The sequence below is a fragment of the Schistocerca cancellata genome, chromosome 2, assembly GCF_023864275.1.
Source record: "Schistocerca cancellata isolate TAMUIC-IGC-003103 chromosome 2, iqSchCanc2.1, whole genome shotgun sequence".
In the NCBI taxonomy this organism is placed as follows: Eukaryota; Metazoa; Arthropoda; class Insecta; order Orthoptera; family Acrididae; genus Schistocerca; species Schistocerca cancellata.
In genome coordinates, this window is record NC_064627.1 from 421011409 (window position 1) to 421028748 (window position 17340).

At 44.7% G+C, this 17340-nt stretch overlaps 1 protein-coding gene across 1 annotated transcript in view; it reads right to left on the reverse strand.

The window, feature by feature from the left end:
- The window catches only part of LOC126154543 (serine protease nudel-like), a 191535-nt gene that overhangs the window by 108311 nt on the left and 65884 nt on the right, over window positions 1-17340 (reverse strand). The window contains exon 6 of the mRNA XM_049916151.1: window positions 1996-2140. Coding sequence (XP_049772108.1) covers window positions 1996-2140 — 145 coding nt within the window. The remainder of the gene's footprint in view (window positions 1-1995; window positions 2141-17340) is intronic.

Consider the following 17340-nt stretch of genomic DNA (forward strand, 5'->3'; position numbering starts at 1 on the left):
TCCCAAAGCAAGACCGAACGAAACTACATTGAACTGTTCTTCGGCATCCACCCTATAGCCCGGATGTCGCATCTTCCGACTTCCATCTGTTTGGTCCAACGAAGGCTGCACTCAGCGGAAAGCAGTACGAGGATGATGGTGAGGTTACTGATGCAGCAAGACGTCGGCTCCGACGTCGACCTGTAGAGTGGTACCGTGCGGGCATACAGGGCCTCACAGTAAGGTGGTGTAAGGCCGTTATGTTAACAAATACAGTTTTGTAGCCAGATGAGTTGGGAATAATATGGTGTATTACACTGAAGCGCCAAAGAAACTGGTACAGGCAAGCGTATTCAAATACAGAGATAGGTAAACAAGCAGAATACGGCGCTGCCGTCGGCAACGCCTGTAAAAGAGAACAAGTGCCTCGTACTGTTGTTAGATCGATTGTTGCTGCTACAATGACAGGTTATCAAGATTTACGTGACTTCGAACGTGATGTTATAGTCGGCGCAGGAGCGGTAGGACACAGGATCTCCGAGGTAGTGATGAAGTGGGGATTTTCCCGTACGACCATTTCATTAGTGTACCGTGAATATCAGGAATCCGGTGAAACATCAGTAGTCTGAAAAAAAAATACCGCAAGAACGGGACGAAAAACGACTGAAGAGAATCGTTCAACGTGACAAAAGTGCAACCCTTCCGCAAATGGGTGCAGATTTCAATGCTGGGTCATCAACAAGTGTCATCGTGCGAACCATGCAACGAAACATCATCGATATGGGCTTTCGGACACGAAGGTCCACTCGTGTTCCCTTGATGACTGCACGACACAAAGCTTTACGCCTCTCCTGGACCCGTCAACGCCGACATTGGGCTGTTGATGTCTGGATATATGTTGCCTAGACGGACGAATCTCGTTTCAAACTGTATCGAGCGGATGGATGTGTACGTGTATGGAGACAACCTGATGAATCTATGGACCATGCATGTCAGCAAGGGAATGTTCAAGCTGGTGGAGGCTCTGTAAAGGCGTGGGTTCAAATGGTTCAAATGGCTCTCAGCACTATGGGACTTAACATCTATGGTCATCAGTCCCCTAGAACGTAGAACGACTTAAACCTAACTAACCTAAGGACATCACACAACACCCAGTCATCACGAGGCAGAGAAAATCCCTGACCCGGCCGGGAATCGAACCCGGGAACCCGGGCGAGGGAAAAGGCGTGGGGCTTGTGCAGTTGGAGTGATATGGGACCCCTGATACATCTAGATACGACTGTGACAGGTGACACGTACATAAGCGTCCTGTCTGACCACCTGCATCCATTCATGTCCATTGTGCATTCCGACGGACCTGGGTAATTCCAGCAGGACAATACGAAACCCTACAGGTCCTGAATTGCTACAGAGTGGCTCCAGGAACACTCTTCTGACTTTAAACACTTCCGCTGGCCACCAAACTCCCCAAACATGAACATTACTCAGCATATCTGGGATGTCTTGCAACGTGCTGTTCACAAGAGGTCTCCATCGCGGCGAACTCTTACTGATTTATGGACAGCCCTGTACGATTCGTGGTGTCAGTTCCCTCCATCACTACTTCAGACGCTTGTTGAGTCCATGACACGTCGTGTTGTGGCATTTTTGCGTGCTCGCGGGGACCCTACAAGATATTAGGCATGTGTACCAGTTTCTTTGGCTCTTCAGCGCACAATTGTGAATAAAACCATCATGCTAGCAGGAATAAAAAATTGTTGCATTATTAATTGAACGCCCCTCGTATAACCTTGTTGGAAGTGGAGCACCGTAAGCCGTTGCTGTTGGCTGATAGTGTTTTGTAGTTATCTGTACTAGGCCTGTTAAAAAAATATCGATATATCGACGCATTTCCCATCGATATATCGATATACTAATAAGATTTGCAATGTTCAGAGTCAATAAGGATATGTTTTTAAATACCTATATATATCGGATTCCCGACATTTTTAAAATATGCACAGGGCCGGTGCGTACCTGCAAAGCAGCGGCCCCCCGCTGTCGCCCTGGCAGGCGTCGCGGCCGCCCTGCCGCAGCCCCGCGCACAGCTCGCCGCCGCGCTCGTCCTCCGCGTGTGTGCAGCGCTCCAGCACCGGCACCCTCACCTCGCGCAGGTGGTCCGCTGCAACACACCACCACACACATCACACACACACGTCTCTTACACAACTGGCATCCTCGCGGCACAAGCAGTAGCAGCTTGCAGGCACGGCGCTACACCCAAAACTGCCGTCGTTTGCCCACTTACCACACATAGCTTGGATTCGGCTACTTACACTACTGGCCATTACAATTGCTACACCAAGAACAAATGCAGATGATAAACGGGTATTCGTTGGACAAATATATTATACTGGAACTGACATGTGATTACATTGTCACGCAATTTGGGTGCATAGATCCTGAGAAATCAGTACCCAGAACAACCACCTCTGGCCGTAATAATGGCCTTGATACGCCTGGGCATTGAATCAAAACAGCTTGGGTGGCGTGTACAGGTACAGCTGCCCATGCAGCTTCAACACGATACCTCAGTTCATCAAGAGTAGTGACTGCCGTATTGTGACGAGCCAGTTGCTCGGGCACCATGGACCAGACGTTTTCAATTGGTGAGAGATCTTCAGAATGTGCTAGCCAGGGCAGCAGTCGAACATTTTCTGTATCCAGAAAGGCCCGTACAAGACCTGCAACATGCGGTCGTGCATTATCCTGCTGAAATGTAGGGTTTCACAGGGATCGAATGAAGGGTAGAGTCACGGGTCGTAACACATCTGAAATGTAACGTCCACTGTTCAAAGTGCCGTCAATGCGAGCAAGAGGTGACAGAGACGTGTAACCAATGGCACCCCATACCATCACGCCGGGTGATACGCCAGTATGGCGTTGACGAATACGCGCTTCCAATGTTCGTTCACCGCGATGTCGCCAAACACTTATGCGACCATCATGATGCTGTAAACAGAACCTGGATTCCACCGAAAAATGACGTTTTGCCATTCGTGCACTCAGGTTCGTCGTTGAGTACACCATCGCAGGCGCTCCTGCTGTGATGCAGCGTCAAGGGTAACCGCAGCCATGGTCTCCGAGTTGATAGTCCATGGTGCTGCAAACGTCGTCGAACTGTTCGTTGTTGTCTTGCAAAGGTCCCCATCTATTGACTCAGGGATCGAGACGTGGGTGCACGATCCGTTACAGCCATGGGGATAAGATGCCTGTCATTTCGACTGCTAGTGATATGAGGCCGTTGGGATCCAGCACGGCGTTCCGTATTACCCTCCTGAATCCACCGATTCCATATTCTGTTAACAGTAATTGGATCTCGGTTCTGTTAACAGTAATTGGATCTCGATCAACGCGAGCAGCAATGTCGCGATACGATAAACCGCAATCGCGATGGGCTACAATCCGACCTTTATCAAAGTCGGAAACGTGACGGTACGCATTTCTCCTCCTTACACGAGGCATCACAACAACGTTTCACCAGGTAACGCCGGTCAACTGCTGTTTGTGTATGAGAAATCGGTTGGAAACTTTCCTAATGTCAGAACGTTGTAGGTGTCGCCAACCTTGTGTGAATGCTCTGGAAAGCTAATCATTTGCATATCACAGCATATTCTTCCTGTCGGTTAAATTTTGCGTCTGCAGCACGTCATCTTCGTGGTGTTGCAATTTTAATGGTCAGTAGTGTATATTGTGCATGTCCTAGTGCTAAAATTAATTAGCAGCACTGTCCTTGTTTTCCGCTTGAGAAGCACCAGGTAAGCTATAACGTACGTTTTAGATATGTTAACTTATTTCTGTGATTTTTGTAGTGAAATTTTGGTATTTTCGTTTTACATCATGTTGCACGGAGGAGATCCTGACATGTGATTCGTCGGTATCCCACCGGCGCAGCAAGATGGCAGTGCGGGTCACTATCACGAGAGCGCCGACGGTCCGCGGCGGCGTGAACATTGGCGCACCACTGTCAGCATCATCTCTGCACTTTGTTAGAAATTGATTTTGAAATGAGTATACAAAAATGTATCAGTTATACATAAGGTCTTGAACTTGCATGACAGTTGTATGTTTTCAGCAGTTGTAAAATAAGCCGAATGTAAACTTATGGGTGTCAACTACGTCTACTGAAAATATACCTAAGTTGGATTTCTTACAAGAAAATTCTAGAAGATCTCTGGCTGATGTTTATTCGAAGGTTATCTCTTCTGTTTCAATCCGATAGTGACTGATGAAACCAATTTTGAAATTGTTGATGGAGAAGGTAATTTCGATAAAACACTGCTCGACGTGATATGGACCCGCCAGGGTAGCCGAGAGCGCTAATGCCCTGCTTCCTGGACTCGGGTAGGCGCGCCGGCCCCGGATCCAATCCGCCCGGCGGATTAACGAAGAGGGCCCGTATGCCGGCCAGCCTGCATGTGGTTTTTAGGCGGTTTTCCACATCCCGCTAGGTGAATACGTGGCTGGTCCCCCAGTTCCGCCTCAGTTACACGACTCACAGACATTTGAAAAACGTTCGCACTATTTCATGACTTACACTAGACGCAGACAGCTGGGGTACACTACTTCCGTCCCGGGGGGTTCGGGGTGGCGGCGGGAAGGGCATCCGGCCACCCTCTGCAACTAACACTGCCAAATCCGTCATAACAAAGCCGACCCCGCGTTGGAGCGGGACAAAGGCCCGAGAAAGAAAGAAAGAAACTGCTCGACGGTATATAGGCTACAGTGAAGGGTTTCCTCATTGTGGAAAGTGCCTGAATTAAGTTTAGGAAGCGTTATACAGCGTGTCCCAGCTATCTTGTCCACCCAAAATATCCCTGGAACAATAACAGCTATTGGAAAACGACTTTCACCGGTATCAATGTAGGGCTGGGGCCCATGAATGTACATATTTGGAAACATTCTAAAACGAAAGCATATGTGTTTTTAACACAAACTTATGTTTTTTAAATGTACCTCCTATATTTTTTCTTCAGCAATCCATAGATGACAAAGCACATACACAATGGCGTTGATTGCATCGCAATATTCCCATTACATCCCGAGATATTGAGACGCGAAGTTGACGCTTGAAACACCTGACATGCGCTGCTAGCGCACGTCCTGAGGCTCAGGCGTGAACCCCACGCTGCCCGTAATCGCGATGTGATTGACATGCGTAATCACACTTCCGTACTTATCAAGAGGTCCGAAACGAATAATGCGGTCTGCTGCCATCCTGCATTAACGTCGTACATTCCAGCAGGTATTTATCCCATAGGCTAGGGTGATGCGGCTCTGTAACATATCTGTGTACCGCAACGTTAGTCACAAAGTTAACTTCGCTTATCGTTAATCCGTTACTAAAAAGGTAATGCCGTTCAACGTTAAAACTTTACTTTACTGTAGATCTAGCGCAAGTTACAGTTAATCATTCACTCGTAATAGTAAAATATTTTTTTTAGTTTTAGTGAAACGAGCAAGTGGACTAAAAGTTTTACCGTTGTTTAGGTAAAAATGTTTTGATTTGGGAAGTTCAGGTAGGACATAGAAGATGAATGTAAACATGTTTAACCAATTAGTTTTATTATCACATAATTATCAATGTTATGTTTACCTAATGCGTTAAATGACAAATTGTTGCAAACAAATGTTTCTTAACATCACTGGGTAAAATGGCCCTTTGTAGAAACTTCCACTGTGATACCAGCACTACATACTAAACATAGCGTTCACATCTCATGCTCAAAGTGATGCCCATTGGCTTGCATACATAGGGTCACTCTGCGGATGAAGGATGCCCTACTTCGTGCTCCTGTTTCCTCTTTTCTGGTTGTACAAGCATCAATAATGCGTTGCTTCATGTCCTCTGGTGTTGTTGGTTCATGTTGGTAAACAGCATCCTTCACTGCTCCCCAAAGAAAATAACCCAGCGGTGTAAGGTCCGGAGATCGGGCAGGCCACCTAACTGGGCCACCTCGTCCAATCCACCTACCAGGGAACTTACGGTTCAGAAGTCGTCGTGCTCGTAAGGCGTTATGTGCAGGGCATCCGTCATGCTGATACTACATGACCATTCTCCGCTTCAGAGGTACGGTGTCCAAGAGAACAGGAAGATTGTGTCGTATAAATCTGGAGTATTGTCTGCCATTTTGGATGCCATTTATAAAGAAAGGTCCGATAATGGTATCTCCAATAATCCCACACCAAACATTAACTTTCCACGGACGTTGATGCTCTACCTGACGGAGCCATTTTGGATTGTCTATGGACCAATAATGCATATTCCTCATATTGACAATTCCTTTGTTGGAGAATGATGCCTCGTCGGTAAAGAGAACATCTGCAAAAAAATTTGGATTAGAAGTTTTTGCTGAGCCCACCGACAAAAAATGGTTCAAATGGCTCTGAGCACTATGGGACTTAACATCTATAGTCATCAGTCCCCTAGAACTTAGAACTACTTAAACCTAACTAACCTAAGGACAGCACACAACACCCAGCCATCACGAGGCAGAGAAAATTCCTGACCCCGCCGGGAATCGAACCCGGGAACCCGGGCGTGGGAAGCGAGAACGCTACCGCACGACCACGAGATGCGGGCCCCACCGACAAAATGTTACCCTATTGCGTAAGTCATTTCCATGAAGATCCTGGTGTAAATGAACATGGTAAGGATGAAATTTATGACGTTTAAGAATACGCTGTGCACTTGATTTCGACACACCAACTTCACGTTCAATTTGACGTGTGCTGATTTAAGGATTCACAGCTATGGTAGCGAGCACAGCAACTTCAGCACGTTCATCTGTGCGTGTTCTAGGACGTTATCGAGGTCTTGGGTTTAAGCTTCCCGTTTCACGTAGACCAGATGTGAGACGACCAAACATCCGGCGCGAAGGCGATGGCTTGTCAGGGAATCGTCTTCTGTACAGTCGTTCTGCCTGAACAGCATTTCGTCCACCTACAACAGGGCAGAGTACAGGTATGTAGACTAGGGTAGAAAACAGACATATTAACTTAATAATCATAATGTTCGCTAACAGTACTATCAACAAACAAGCAATCTCATAACGTATTTCCCGGCAACGTACATTCTCCATAGATCAGCAGCATTTCTACCATATCTTCATGTGTGTACATTATACTGTACAGTATAAGTTCCACAACACAACGTTTATACACAATGTGTACTACCTCCGTGCCGTCACTAGATTACTCTGATGCACGACTACACTGGTAAGCGGTGTACTGCACGCCAAAGCAACAACAAATGGGATGCTCGGAGGGCGGTGAAGTACAGGAGTTTGCATGGGTCGCAAATCATAAACAAGGCGAAGTGGTAACTGTGGCAGTAGTGGGAACTACGTTGGACACTTGACTAGGTAGAGCCAGGTCCTGCGCGACAGGCACAATGGGTCATATAACGCATTAGATAAACCTTATTTTGGGTGTGCAGGATAAATAAGACAACCCGACGGGTGTACATCGATCGGTACTGGTTCATATTGTGTACGTAGATACGTAAAACGTGCAAGAGGGAAACCATTATGTGCTTATGAGAGTTGATGGCAGCAGACCGTATTATTCGTTTCGGACCTCTTGATAAGTATGGAAGTGTGATTACGCATGTCAACCACATCGCGATTACGGGCAGCGTGGGGTTCACGCCTGAGCCTCAGGACGTGCGCTAGCAGCGCATGTCAGGTGTTTCAAGCGTCAACTTCGCGTCTCAATATCTCGGGATGTAATGGGAATATTGCGATGCAATCAACGCCATTGTGTATGTGCTTTGTCATCTATGGATTTCTGAAGAAAAAATATAGGAGGTCCATTTAAAAAAACATAAGTTTGTGTTAAAAAACACATATGCTTTCGTTTTAGAATGTTTCCAAATATGTACATTCATGGACCCCAGCCCTACATTGATACCGGTGAAAGTCGTTTTCCAATAGCTGTTATTGTTCCAGGGATATTTTGGGTGGACAAGATAGCTGGGACACCATGTATAACCGAAAACATTAACTTTCTCTAAAGCAGCGAACTATGAAAATGAGAGAAACAGTTTTCTTTGCCTGCTTGTCTTCAAATTTGATCCCGGTGGTCATTTCAGTAATCGATATGGCTATGCAGTGTTTACCTTCGTCTTAAAATCTGTGGGGCTTACTGACCAACATTTTGGATTAAAGAGATATCTGACTGATAAGTGAACATAGGAACTTACACGAATAATAATTATTACAGTTTCTCGTCAGTTAATGAACAGTATTTAAGAAGAAAGTAATCGGAAGTGATATATTTTGACGTTAAGCATAAGAACTGTTAAATAATATCCGTAATCAATCAGATTTTATCTAGTCGATATGCCATTGTTTTAGCGCAGCGAAAGGCTATTCTTACACGACGAAGACAGTTTATTAAAAATCTGAAAAAATAGTCACTTCTCATCTGGGCAGATAAAACGAACCTGATATGCATGGGTTTAACGGGAAGTGGAATATATTTACGACAAAGGAAGATATAAAATCATTAATGAAGTCATTTTCTTACGTAGTGTAATCCCGCCTATAAAGAAGGTCATTTACAGGGTGGGGCAAATTAAAGTGGCGCGGAGAACATAGTTCCAACGAACAAAGAAACACAGCAGAGGGAAGGAAATAAAGAAGTGGTAATCTGACTGCAGCAGCTGTTCAAAGTGACCACCACTCGGCTCTCGTGTTACGAAACGATTTATGGAAATGTCTCTCCGAAGACCATTCACAGCGGGAAAAATAAATAATCGACACTGCGCCCAATTTGCCAGCATTTAATTTCAATGACGGCCTAAAAGGTATTATAGAAATTATAAACGCTCTCGATCTTGAGATTGGGTAGCCTGTTACAATTTCTGCACAAAAGCGGACGAAAAGTATACCCAGCGAGCAGAGCAGCAGATGACAGAAACTGCCAAACAGGCCCGCAGGACCACCATGGCAACGAAGAAGATGGAGGACCTTCTTTTGGATCTGGAAGGTTTATTGCATGCTCCAGGGATCGATGACTAGACGCATGTGTAACTTAGCTACAAAAAAAAGTAACCCAAAATTTTAACGCTGTTTCCTGGAAGCTGTATTTTTCAAATTGGCTGGAAATGAAACTTGAGAGCGGTGCATACAATTTATTCGGAATTTAATGCCGGAATCTAAACTCAGTTCTCTTATCAGTGTGCGTAGCCGTTTTGTGCTATCTTCAAAAGTCGACATTTTCAAAAGTTGACATTTTAGGTGCAAGCTTTTCTCTACATTTTATGGGCGAAGAAAATGACATTATTTTGTTTTTGACACGTGACCTTCTTGTCAGAAATTATTATTTTCAATTTCCATCTGACTGCTGACAGAAAATACATTGAAAATATCTGATACCAAATATTTTTGTAACACGTGCAGTAGGAGTGCATCGGGAATTCCCGCCGATGACTAATGTTTAGGCTGCAAAGGTAAAAGACTTCATAAAGACAAAACTGTGTGCAATATAACTTTATGATCAGATTTAGCGTTTATTTTGTATTTTACTTGAAAAAATTCACGAAAATCACCTATTTCTCTTGGGTTGAAAGAACGCTAACCTCACAAACGTGGCTTACACACAGGCGAACGAGCGTCAACGAACGAGAATTACCTCTTGTGTAAACGGTAGGCGAGCGCAAGCGAACTGAATTTGATTGTGTTCGGTTCGCATTCACTCGTGATCCACTGGCTGTCGGTCTGTTAGCGAACCATCAAAAGATGTCCTTGTCCTCTCCGCTTCGGCGCTAACTATACAGAAAACTTTTGTATGGTACCTTGTCTACTCCCGTTGACGTAAGTGAGCGATGGAGTGATATGAAGAGAATGCAATCTTGCTGATAGAAAAATATAGATATCATAGGTGCTATGTGAGGAGTCACATGCACTATATTGAAGTGCTTTGCATATGTCACTGCAGACATCAGAAACTATACGAGATATAGCTGCTAGTGAAATATGAAACCATCGCTAATGTAAATGACTCCAGTTCCTAAAAACCACAATGGAAACTTTAGTCTTTCTTGAAGTTATGTTGATAATCAAAAATTAAGGTTCTACTTTTAAATATCGTCCTCAATTGCGACGGGAAGCTAGCGAAAAGCGCCCATTGACATATACTCAGACTTTAGAATAAAGGAAACCAGGAGCTGCAACTCAGTGTTAAGTGCATAGCGTCCACGCATTTCACGCTTACTTACAAAGTCAGACACTTAATTGTTTCTTTTCCTGTTCCTCTTTGCTTATTCCCTCAACATCAGTGCGTTCGCCACGCAAAATAATCCTTTGTCAGTATCAAAGTTTTGCATTGTCTCTCAATCCATAATATAATCCTGTGCGACGATTATTAGCGAGAAAAAACATTAATGAAGAGTTCATAGCCTATGCTTCGATCGTGTTGTCCGTTCTTTCTCCACAGATACAAGCGAATGGTAGTTAATACAAGCGAGTTGTTTCCGAATCCTCATTCGCTTCTGTTCGCTTCCATTCACTTCGGTGTAAACCAGGCATAAGCACGCCCCTTATCCCTTTGAGAGCCTCCACACAGGACAGACGGGTCGCAGCAATCCACCACCACGACACGTGCTATGTCCGCGAATCGCATATCGCAGCGGTCGATCACTGATTGCTCCTAATTCCCAAGCAATCTAATCAATCGCGTGCGATGTGTGGTAGCATGTCTCCATGGCTAATACACGTTTGTCTACCTAATAAGTGTGATTTTGTCTTGTTTCGTTTCGTTATGCCCGCCTGGAGTACGAACTTACGTTAAAATTTATTGTTATTTAGGGAGCCCGAACCAGTCTTAGTTAAGGTGCAGTTACCACTTAAGAAGGAAAACAAATGTTATTGCTGTTAGAATTTCCAGTTCTTAGCATATTCAAGCTTGTGCAGTAGAAGTAGCAAGTCACTGGAAGTTCATAGTACACACTGGACGCCAGATGACGATTTTGAATTATTTGTGAAACAGTAGACGGATTATAAACGTTCTAAACTCCGAAACAGAACGAGGTAATGTTAAATCGACGCCCACCCGGCTAGCCGCGCGGTCTGACGCGCTGCTTCCCGAGCGGGAAGGCGTGCCGGTCCCCGGCACGAATCTGCCCGGCGGATTAAGGCTGGTTCCCACTAGAGTGCGGCAGCGCGGCGTGCGGCAACGGCAGCGGTAAGCGTTTTCCGCGTTGGCGCGGCGGCTCGCGGAATTGGCGTTCCCATCTGAAAGCGGCAGGCGTTAGCGGTAGCCAATGACGGACAGCCACTGAGGTACGGGGCACTACCCACTGAAACGCGCGCTGCGTTTGATTAACTATATCTTACACCTACATGAAGGAAAGACGAAGTTGGGTGAAGACATACCAATTTTTCATTTTCTGTACAATGTACTCTTTCACATATTTCATTATTCATGTTTTCTCATTTCACCATGAACAGATTTCATGACTACCGTTCACGATTGTTCACTATCTCCTAACACATTGAAACAATGTACGACAAAAGAAATTATTCAGATAGTTAAGCGAGACAAAAATTTAAAATGTGATACGGTATCAGGTACACGAAACAGTAAGAACACAAAGGCTAGGTGGAAGGGATGAAAGTGGAAGCCACCTGATAGAATTTCGCACAGAGCATAATTTAATCATCGCCAGCACCTTGCTTAAGAATCACGAAAGAATAATATATATTTGGAACAGTTTTCGAAACCAGATTTTAAATTGTAAGGCATTTCCTGGTGCAGACGCAAACCTGACTGAAGACTGTCAATAGCAAGAAAAGCTTGCTGAAAAAGAAAATTTGTTCACGCCGAATATAAATTCTAATGGTTGGATACTATTTTACAAAGGTATTTGTGTGGAGTGCAGCCTTGTATGTAAGTGAAACTTGGATGATGAACAGTTCTGTTAAAAAGACAATAGACGCTTTCAAAACGTGGTGATTCATAAGAGTGCTGAACATTAGATACGAGGATCGTGTGACTAAAGAAGAGGTACGGAATTAAATAGAGGAGGAAGAGGAAATTACGGCACAACTTTGACCACAATAGGGGTTAGTTGACAGGACGTATTATGGGGCATCAAAGAGTGAGGACAAAAGGGTTGGGTGATACTATTCTGATAATAATCATCTGTTGAAATACTATTCTACTATTTTATCTGTTAATGTAAGCAGTGAATTTACTCTTCCATGCACTCCTCCACAAAACATTTAAACCGAAACTGAAATCAGCTGAACACCAAATCTTTCAACCACTGTCTGACAACTACTGGATTCACTTTCAACTTTCTATAACTATCACCGGCTAGCCACACACACATACAGATATAAGGAGAACAAAAATAAACAAACATTAGTTTTCAGCATATAATTCTGCAGTTTGGCAACATGTACATAAACAAACCAGACAGGAAGGGACATGAGGCGAACACACTGTAGTTACGACTTCAAATCAGAGTTTTCAGTAAAACGTCTACTGCTAGAGTGACAGAAGAAAAAAGAGCGAACATGAAAATGTGCTTTTGTTCCATAATCTAAGTTTTAGTTCAACCTCCAGCATGTGACCAGGTGAGGGGAAACGTATATGTCCGCCAAAAACTCGATTCACTGTAAGTAGTCAGTCATTCACGTAAAAAAGATGTGAACTGTTTTATAATCTGCAAGTATCACATATCAAAACAAAACTGAATCATTCTAGATTCCACCGAAGATGCCTTAAAGTAAAAGGCGAAACGCGTCTTGAATCAGTAAAGTACACTGGATGAAGAAAAAAGAAAGGAAATAATCAATATCTCTACATATTTAGTAAATTACATCTTATGACATACCAGCAAATTAGTTTCGGTTTAACTTCTCATTCGACATGCTATTAATGTCGTTTAAAAAAATTCATCTATCCCTTCTGAAAAACTGTAGTTACTTTCATATCTCGGTAGATAAACAGATTTAGGATATTTATCATACGACGAAATACATGACTTTTCACAAGTTATCGTTTGCAAAAAAACACGTTTCGATTTCTTGAAACGTTTACGAAATTTGCGGTTGATACAACCACATGGTTTACGACGAGCAGGACGAAGTATCGGTCGCGTCGCGAGCGAGCCGCTTGCGGTCACGGCACAGCCCGTCCGCCGACATATCATTCAATATCTCGAGAACGGTGATAGCTATCGATCTGCTCTCAGCTTTAAAAACAATTTCGATATGTTGACTAAATTTCATACGCAATAATGTATAACCTAAAATGAACTGTACGCAAAGTCCACGCAATGCGTTTTCACCTCTGCACACTCATTAAAATTTCGTGTAAAGGTTTACGTAAATGCGATACAGCAAGTAACCACGACGAATAACGAAAAGAAATTCGGTCCTTTATCGAGAGAAGATATCAGGCTGTAACATGCCCAAGAATCAAATTTTTCTACCGAATAGTTTCCTTGGAATCGGATGATATGTTTTTCATAGCTGCCGCCGCGTCCGCGCCAGCGCTTAGGCGCAAGTTCGTGAGGCCCGGGGTGCCGTACCTGACGTCACGCTCAGCGCGTTCTGTGATTGGCGGCGCGCACCTGGAGCGCGTCACGCGGCAGCGGAAGCGGTTCGACATGGTCAAACCGCGACGCAGAGCCCGCCGCGCCTTGCCGCTGACGCCGTTTCCATGGCAACCACGCCGCTGACGCGCGGTTTTGACGCGCGGCAGCCCTAGTGGGAACCGGCCTTTAGTGTTGAAACGTCCCCTTAGAACATTTATACAGGACTGTGCTTAAACTGACACACAATATTTTTTTAGCGCAACGCAATCTGACTTTCAGAAATCCCTACAAAGGAATGGCCCTGACTAACATTAACCTGTACCTTTCACAAATCACTTACCTCACCAAAAATCTTCGTTACTCGAACTACTGCAATACAGCGAGCGCCACTACTGCCAGCTAAATAAAAGATTCAAACCACTGAAGGCACTAACTACTGATAGGCATAGTTAGCAAATGAAAGATTTTAATAGAGAACAAACAATGTATTTACGTTAATAATCATAACATATATGCCATCCAGTCTTACAAATTTCAAATCTCCGCCATTTCTCTCCCCACATCCACCACTGCTGGCGGCTCACCTCCAACTGCGCAACGCTACGCGCTGCTGTTAACATGCAACTGCGCGACACTACAATGGCAGACAACAATGCTAACTAGCCACAGACTGCACACAGCACAGCCATTGATTTTCATACAGAGCGCTACGTAACGTTGCCAATAAGAAAATATAAACAGCCTACTTACAGTGTCGACGTCCGATGTGCCGGCCACCCTGTGGATGGTTTTTAAGACGGTTTTCCATCTAGCTCGGCGAATGCGGACTGGTTCCCCTTATTCCGCCCCAGTTACACTATGTCGGCGATTGCTGCGCGAACACTGTCTCCACATACGCGTACGCCATAATTACTCTACTATGCAAACATTTTGGGTTACACTCGTCTGGTATGAGACGCCCCGGGGGAGGAGGGGGAGGGGAGAGGGAGTTCACTGTGGGCCGAACCCCACAATAACTTTGGGTTCAGTGTGGGGTGGCGGTGGGGTGGGTGGACTGCTGTGGCCTGTCTTCGGGTTGGGAACCACTGAGGGCTATGGCGGGACGAAGCCTCTCCGTCGTTTCTAGGTCCCCGGTTTAAATACACAACACACAATGTTAAATCGACATTTTAATATAAATGTTTAGGACATACCTATTCTACGCCTACTTAAGTGACTCTTATTTCATATAATCTAATTCTCCCTCATACAGTTTGCAACAAGAGTCACAGAAACCAGTAATGCTGTTATCATTAAAATTTCTATACAAACAACGATATTGCAGTTCCATTTTACAGCTTATTATTTAAAATTAATTGAGATTTCCTCATTACAGGGTTTTTCCTTCAACATAAACATAAGCTCGGAAGTTTTAACATCTTAATACAAGTATTCAACAGTCTTCCTTAAAAATATTCTCACATAATTAATGGGTCACTTTTTGAAACCCTGTAATTGTGCCCAATTGCGACGCAAAAGATTGAAATTTGGCTCAAAGGTGCCTACAACCTATCTCTGTAATGGGACAAAAGCGTGGCGTTCTGCAAACTCTCGGACCGGCGACGCTTCAAACAGAAAGCTGACAACACACGCGAAGAAAAGGCCAGAGCTGAGAAGTTTATCTGGGGTGTAAGGTGGGTTAACCATGTCACACTGGCACCAAATTTCACCACAACTCTGTCCAACTGCACAGGGGACGTGTCACACGATGCGAAGGCCGTCACCCCCGCTGTTACCAACATTTCACCTCATCTTTTGACTCCTCTGTGATGGAGGTCAGAACTGCGACGCCCACGTTGAAATCACCCAGTTTTCTTATGGGTGGCCGACGGAAATATTTCACACACACTTCCGCTGAGAATCGACACGGAAAGGCCTCAGAAGGTGGCATAAAAAGCATCAATGAAACAACCCCTTCGCTTGGAGCGTTGATTTGCACACATTCCGTGCTCGAAAACGAGTTTTCAGTGCCGCGAGCAACAGGACGACGTTCTCGACAACGTTTGGCACTGCTGACACCACTTCCTCGCGAGGGTGTTTATCTTATACTTTCGGCGTCGTTTAAGAAGGGATTTTTCGAAAGTTCATCTCGGAGAGGGTGAAATAGGGATTGAAAGGTTTTTTGAAAACATGTCGCTAGTAAGGCAATTTTGAAGCTAAACTACGAAAATCGGTATCTGGTTTCTCGGTCAGAAATAAAGAAATGCTTGTTTCATCATTTTTTGAAATTTAACCCCTGTGGAGAGACAATAATGGTTGAAAGATTTTTTGAAAATAATTCATTACTAAAGAACTACTAACGTATTTCTAAAGCTGGATCTATGAAAATTTGTATTTGATTTCTCTGTTGGAAATAAAAAAAAACTGTAATAGTGTTTTTGGAAATTCAACCCCTACAGACAAGTTTTATGAAATATTTGATTAAGAATGTATTTTTAAAGCTAAATCTATGAACATTTGAATTTGGCGTATTGGTTGAAATGAAAAATACGTGTTTCACTTGTTTTAGAAATTGAATCCGTATGGGGGAATGGGGGTGAAAGAAAGGATGAAAGTTTTACAGTTTTAATGGAAGTATTTCATTATGGAAGCATTTTTGAAGCTACAGATGTGAAAATTTTTATTTGGCTTCTCTGTTAGAAATAAAAAAATACGCTTTTAATTGTTTTTGGATACTCAACCCCTTAAATGATGAAATAGAGGGTGGTGAAATGTTTTATGAAAATATTTCATTGTGAAAGCATTTTTAAAGCTATATCTACACTCCTGGAAATTGAAATAAGAACACCGTGAATTCATTGTCCCAGGAAGGGGAAACTTTATTGACACATTCCTGGGGTCAGATACATCACATGATCACACTGACAGAACCACAGGCACATAGACACAGGCAACAGAGCATGCACAATGTCGGCACTAGTACAGTGTATATCCACCTTTCGCAGCAATGCAGGCTGCTATTCTCCCATGGAGACGATCGTAGAGATGCTGGATGTAGTCCTGTGGAACGGCTTGCCATGCCATTTCCACCTGGCGCCTCAGTTGGACCAGCGTTCGTGCTGGACGTGCAGACCGCGTGAGACGACGCTTCATCCAGTCCCAAACATGCTCAATGGGGGACAGATCCGGAGATCTTGCTGGCCAGGGTAGTTGACTTACACCTTCTAGAGCACGTTGGGTGGCACGGGATACATGCGGACGTGCATTGTCCTGTTGGAACAGCAAGTTCCCTTGCCGGTCTAGGAATGGTAGAACGATGGGTTCGATGACGGTTTGGATGTACCGTGCACTATTCAGTGTCCCCTCGACGATCACCAGTGGTGTACGGCCAGTGTAGGAGATCGCTCCCCACACCATGATGCCGGGTGTTGGCCCTGTGTGCCTCGGTCGTATGCAGTCCTGATTGTGGCGCTCACCTGCACGGCGCCAAACACGCATACGACCATCATTGGCACCAAGGCAGAAGCGACTCTCATCGCTGAAGACGACACGTCTCCATTCGTCCCTCCATTCACGCCTGTCGCGACACCACTGGAGGCGGGCTGCACGATGTTGGGGCGTGAGCGGAAGACGGCCTAGCGGTGTGCGGGACCGTAGCCCAGCTTCATGGAGACGGTTGCGAATGGTCCTCGCCGATACCCCAGGAGCAACAGTCTCCCTAATTTGCTGGGAAGTGGCGGTGCGGTCCCCTACGGCACTGCGTAGGATCCTAAGGTCTTGGCGTGCATCCGTGC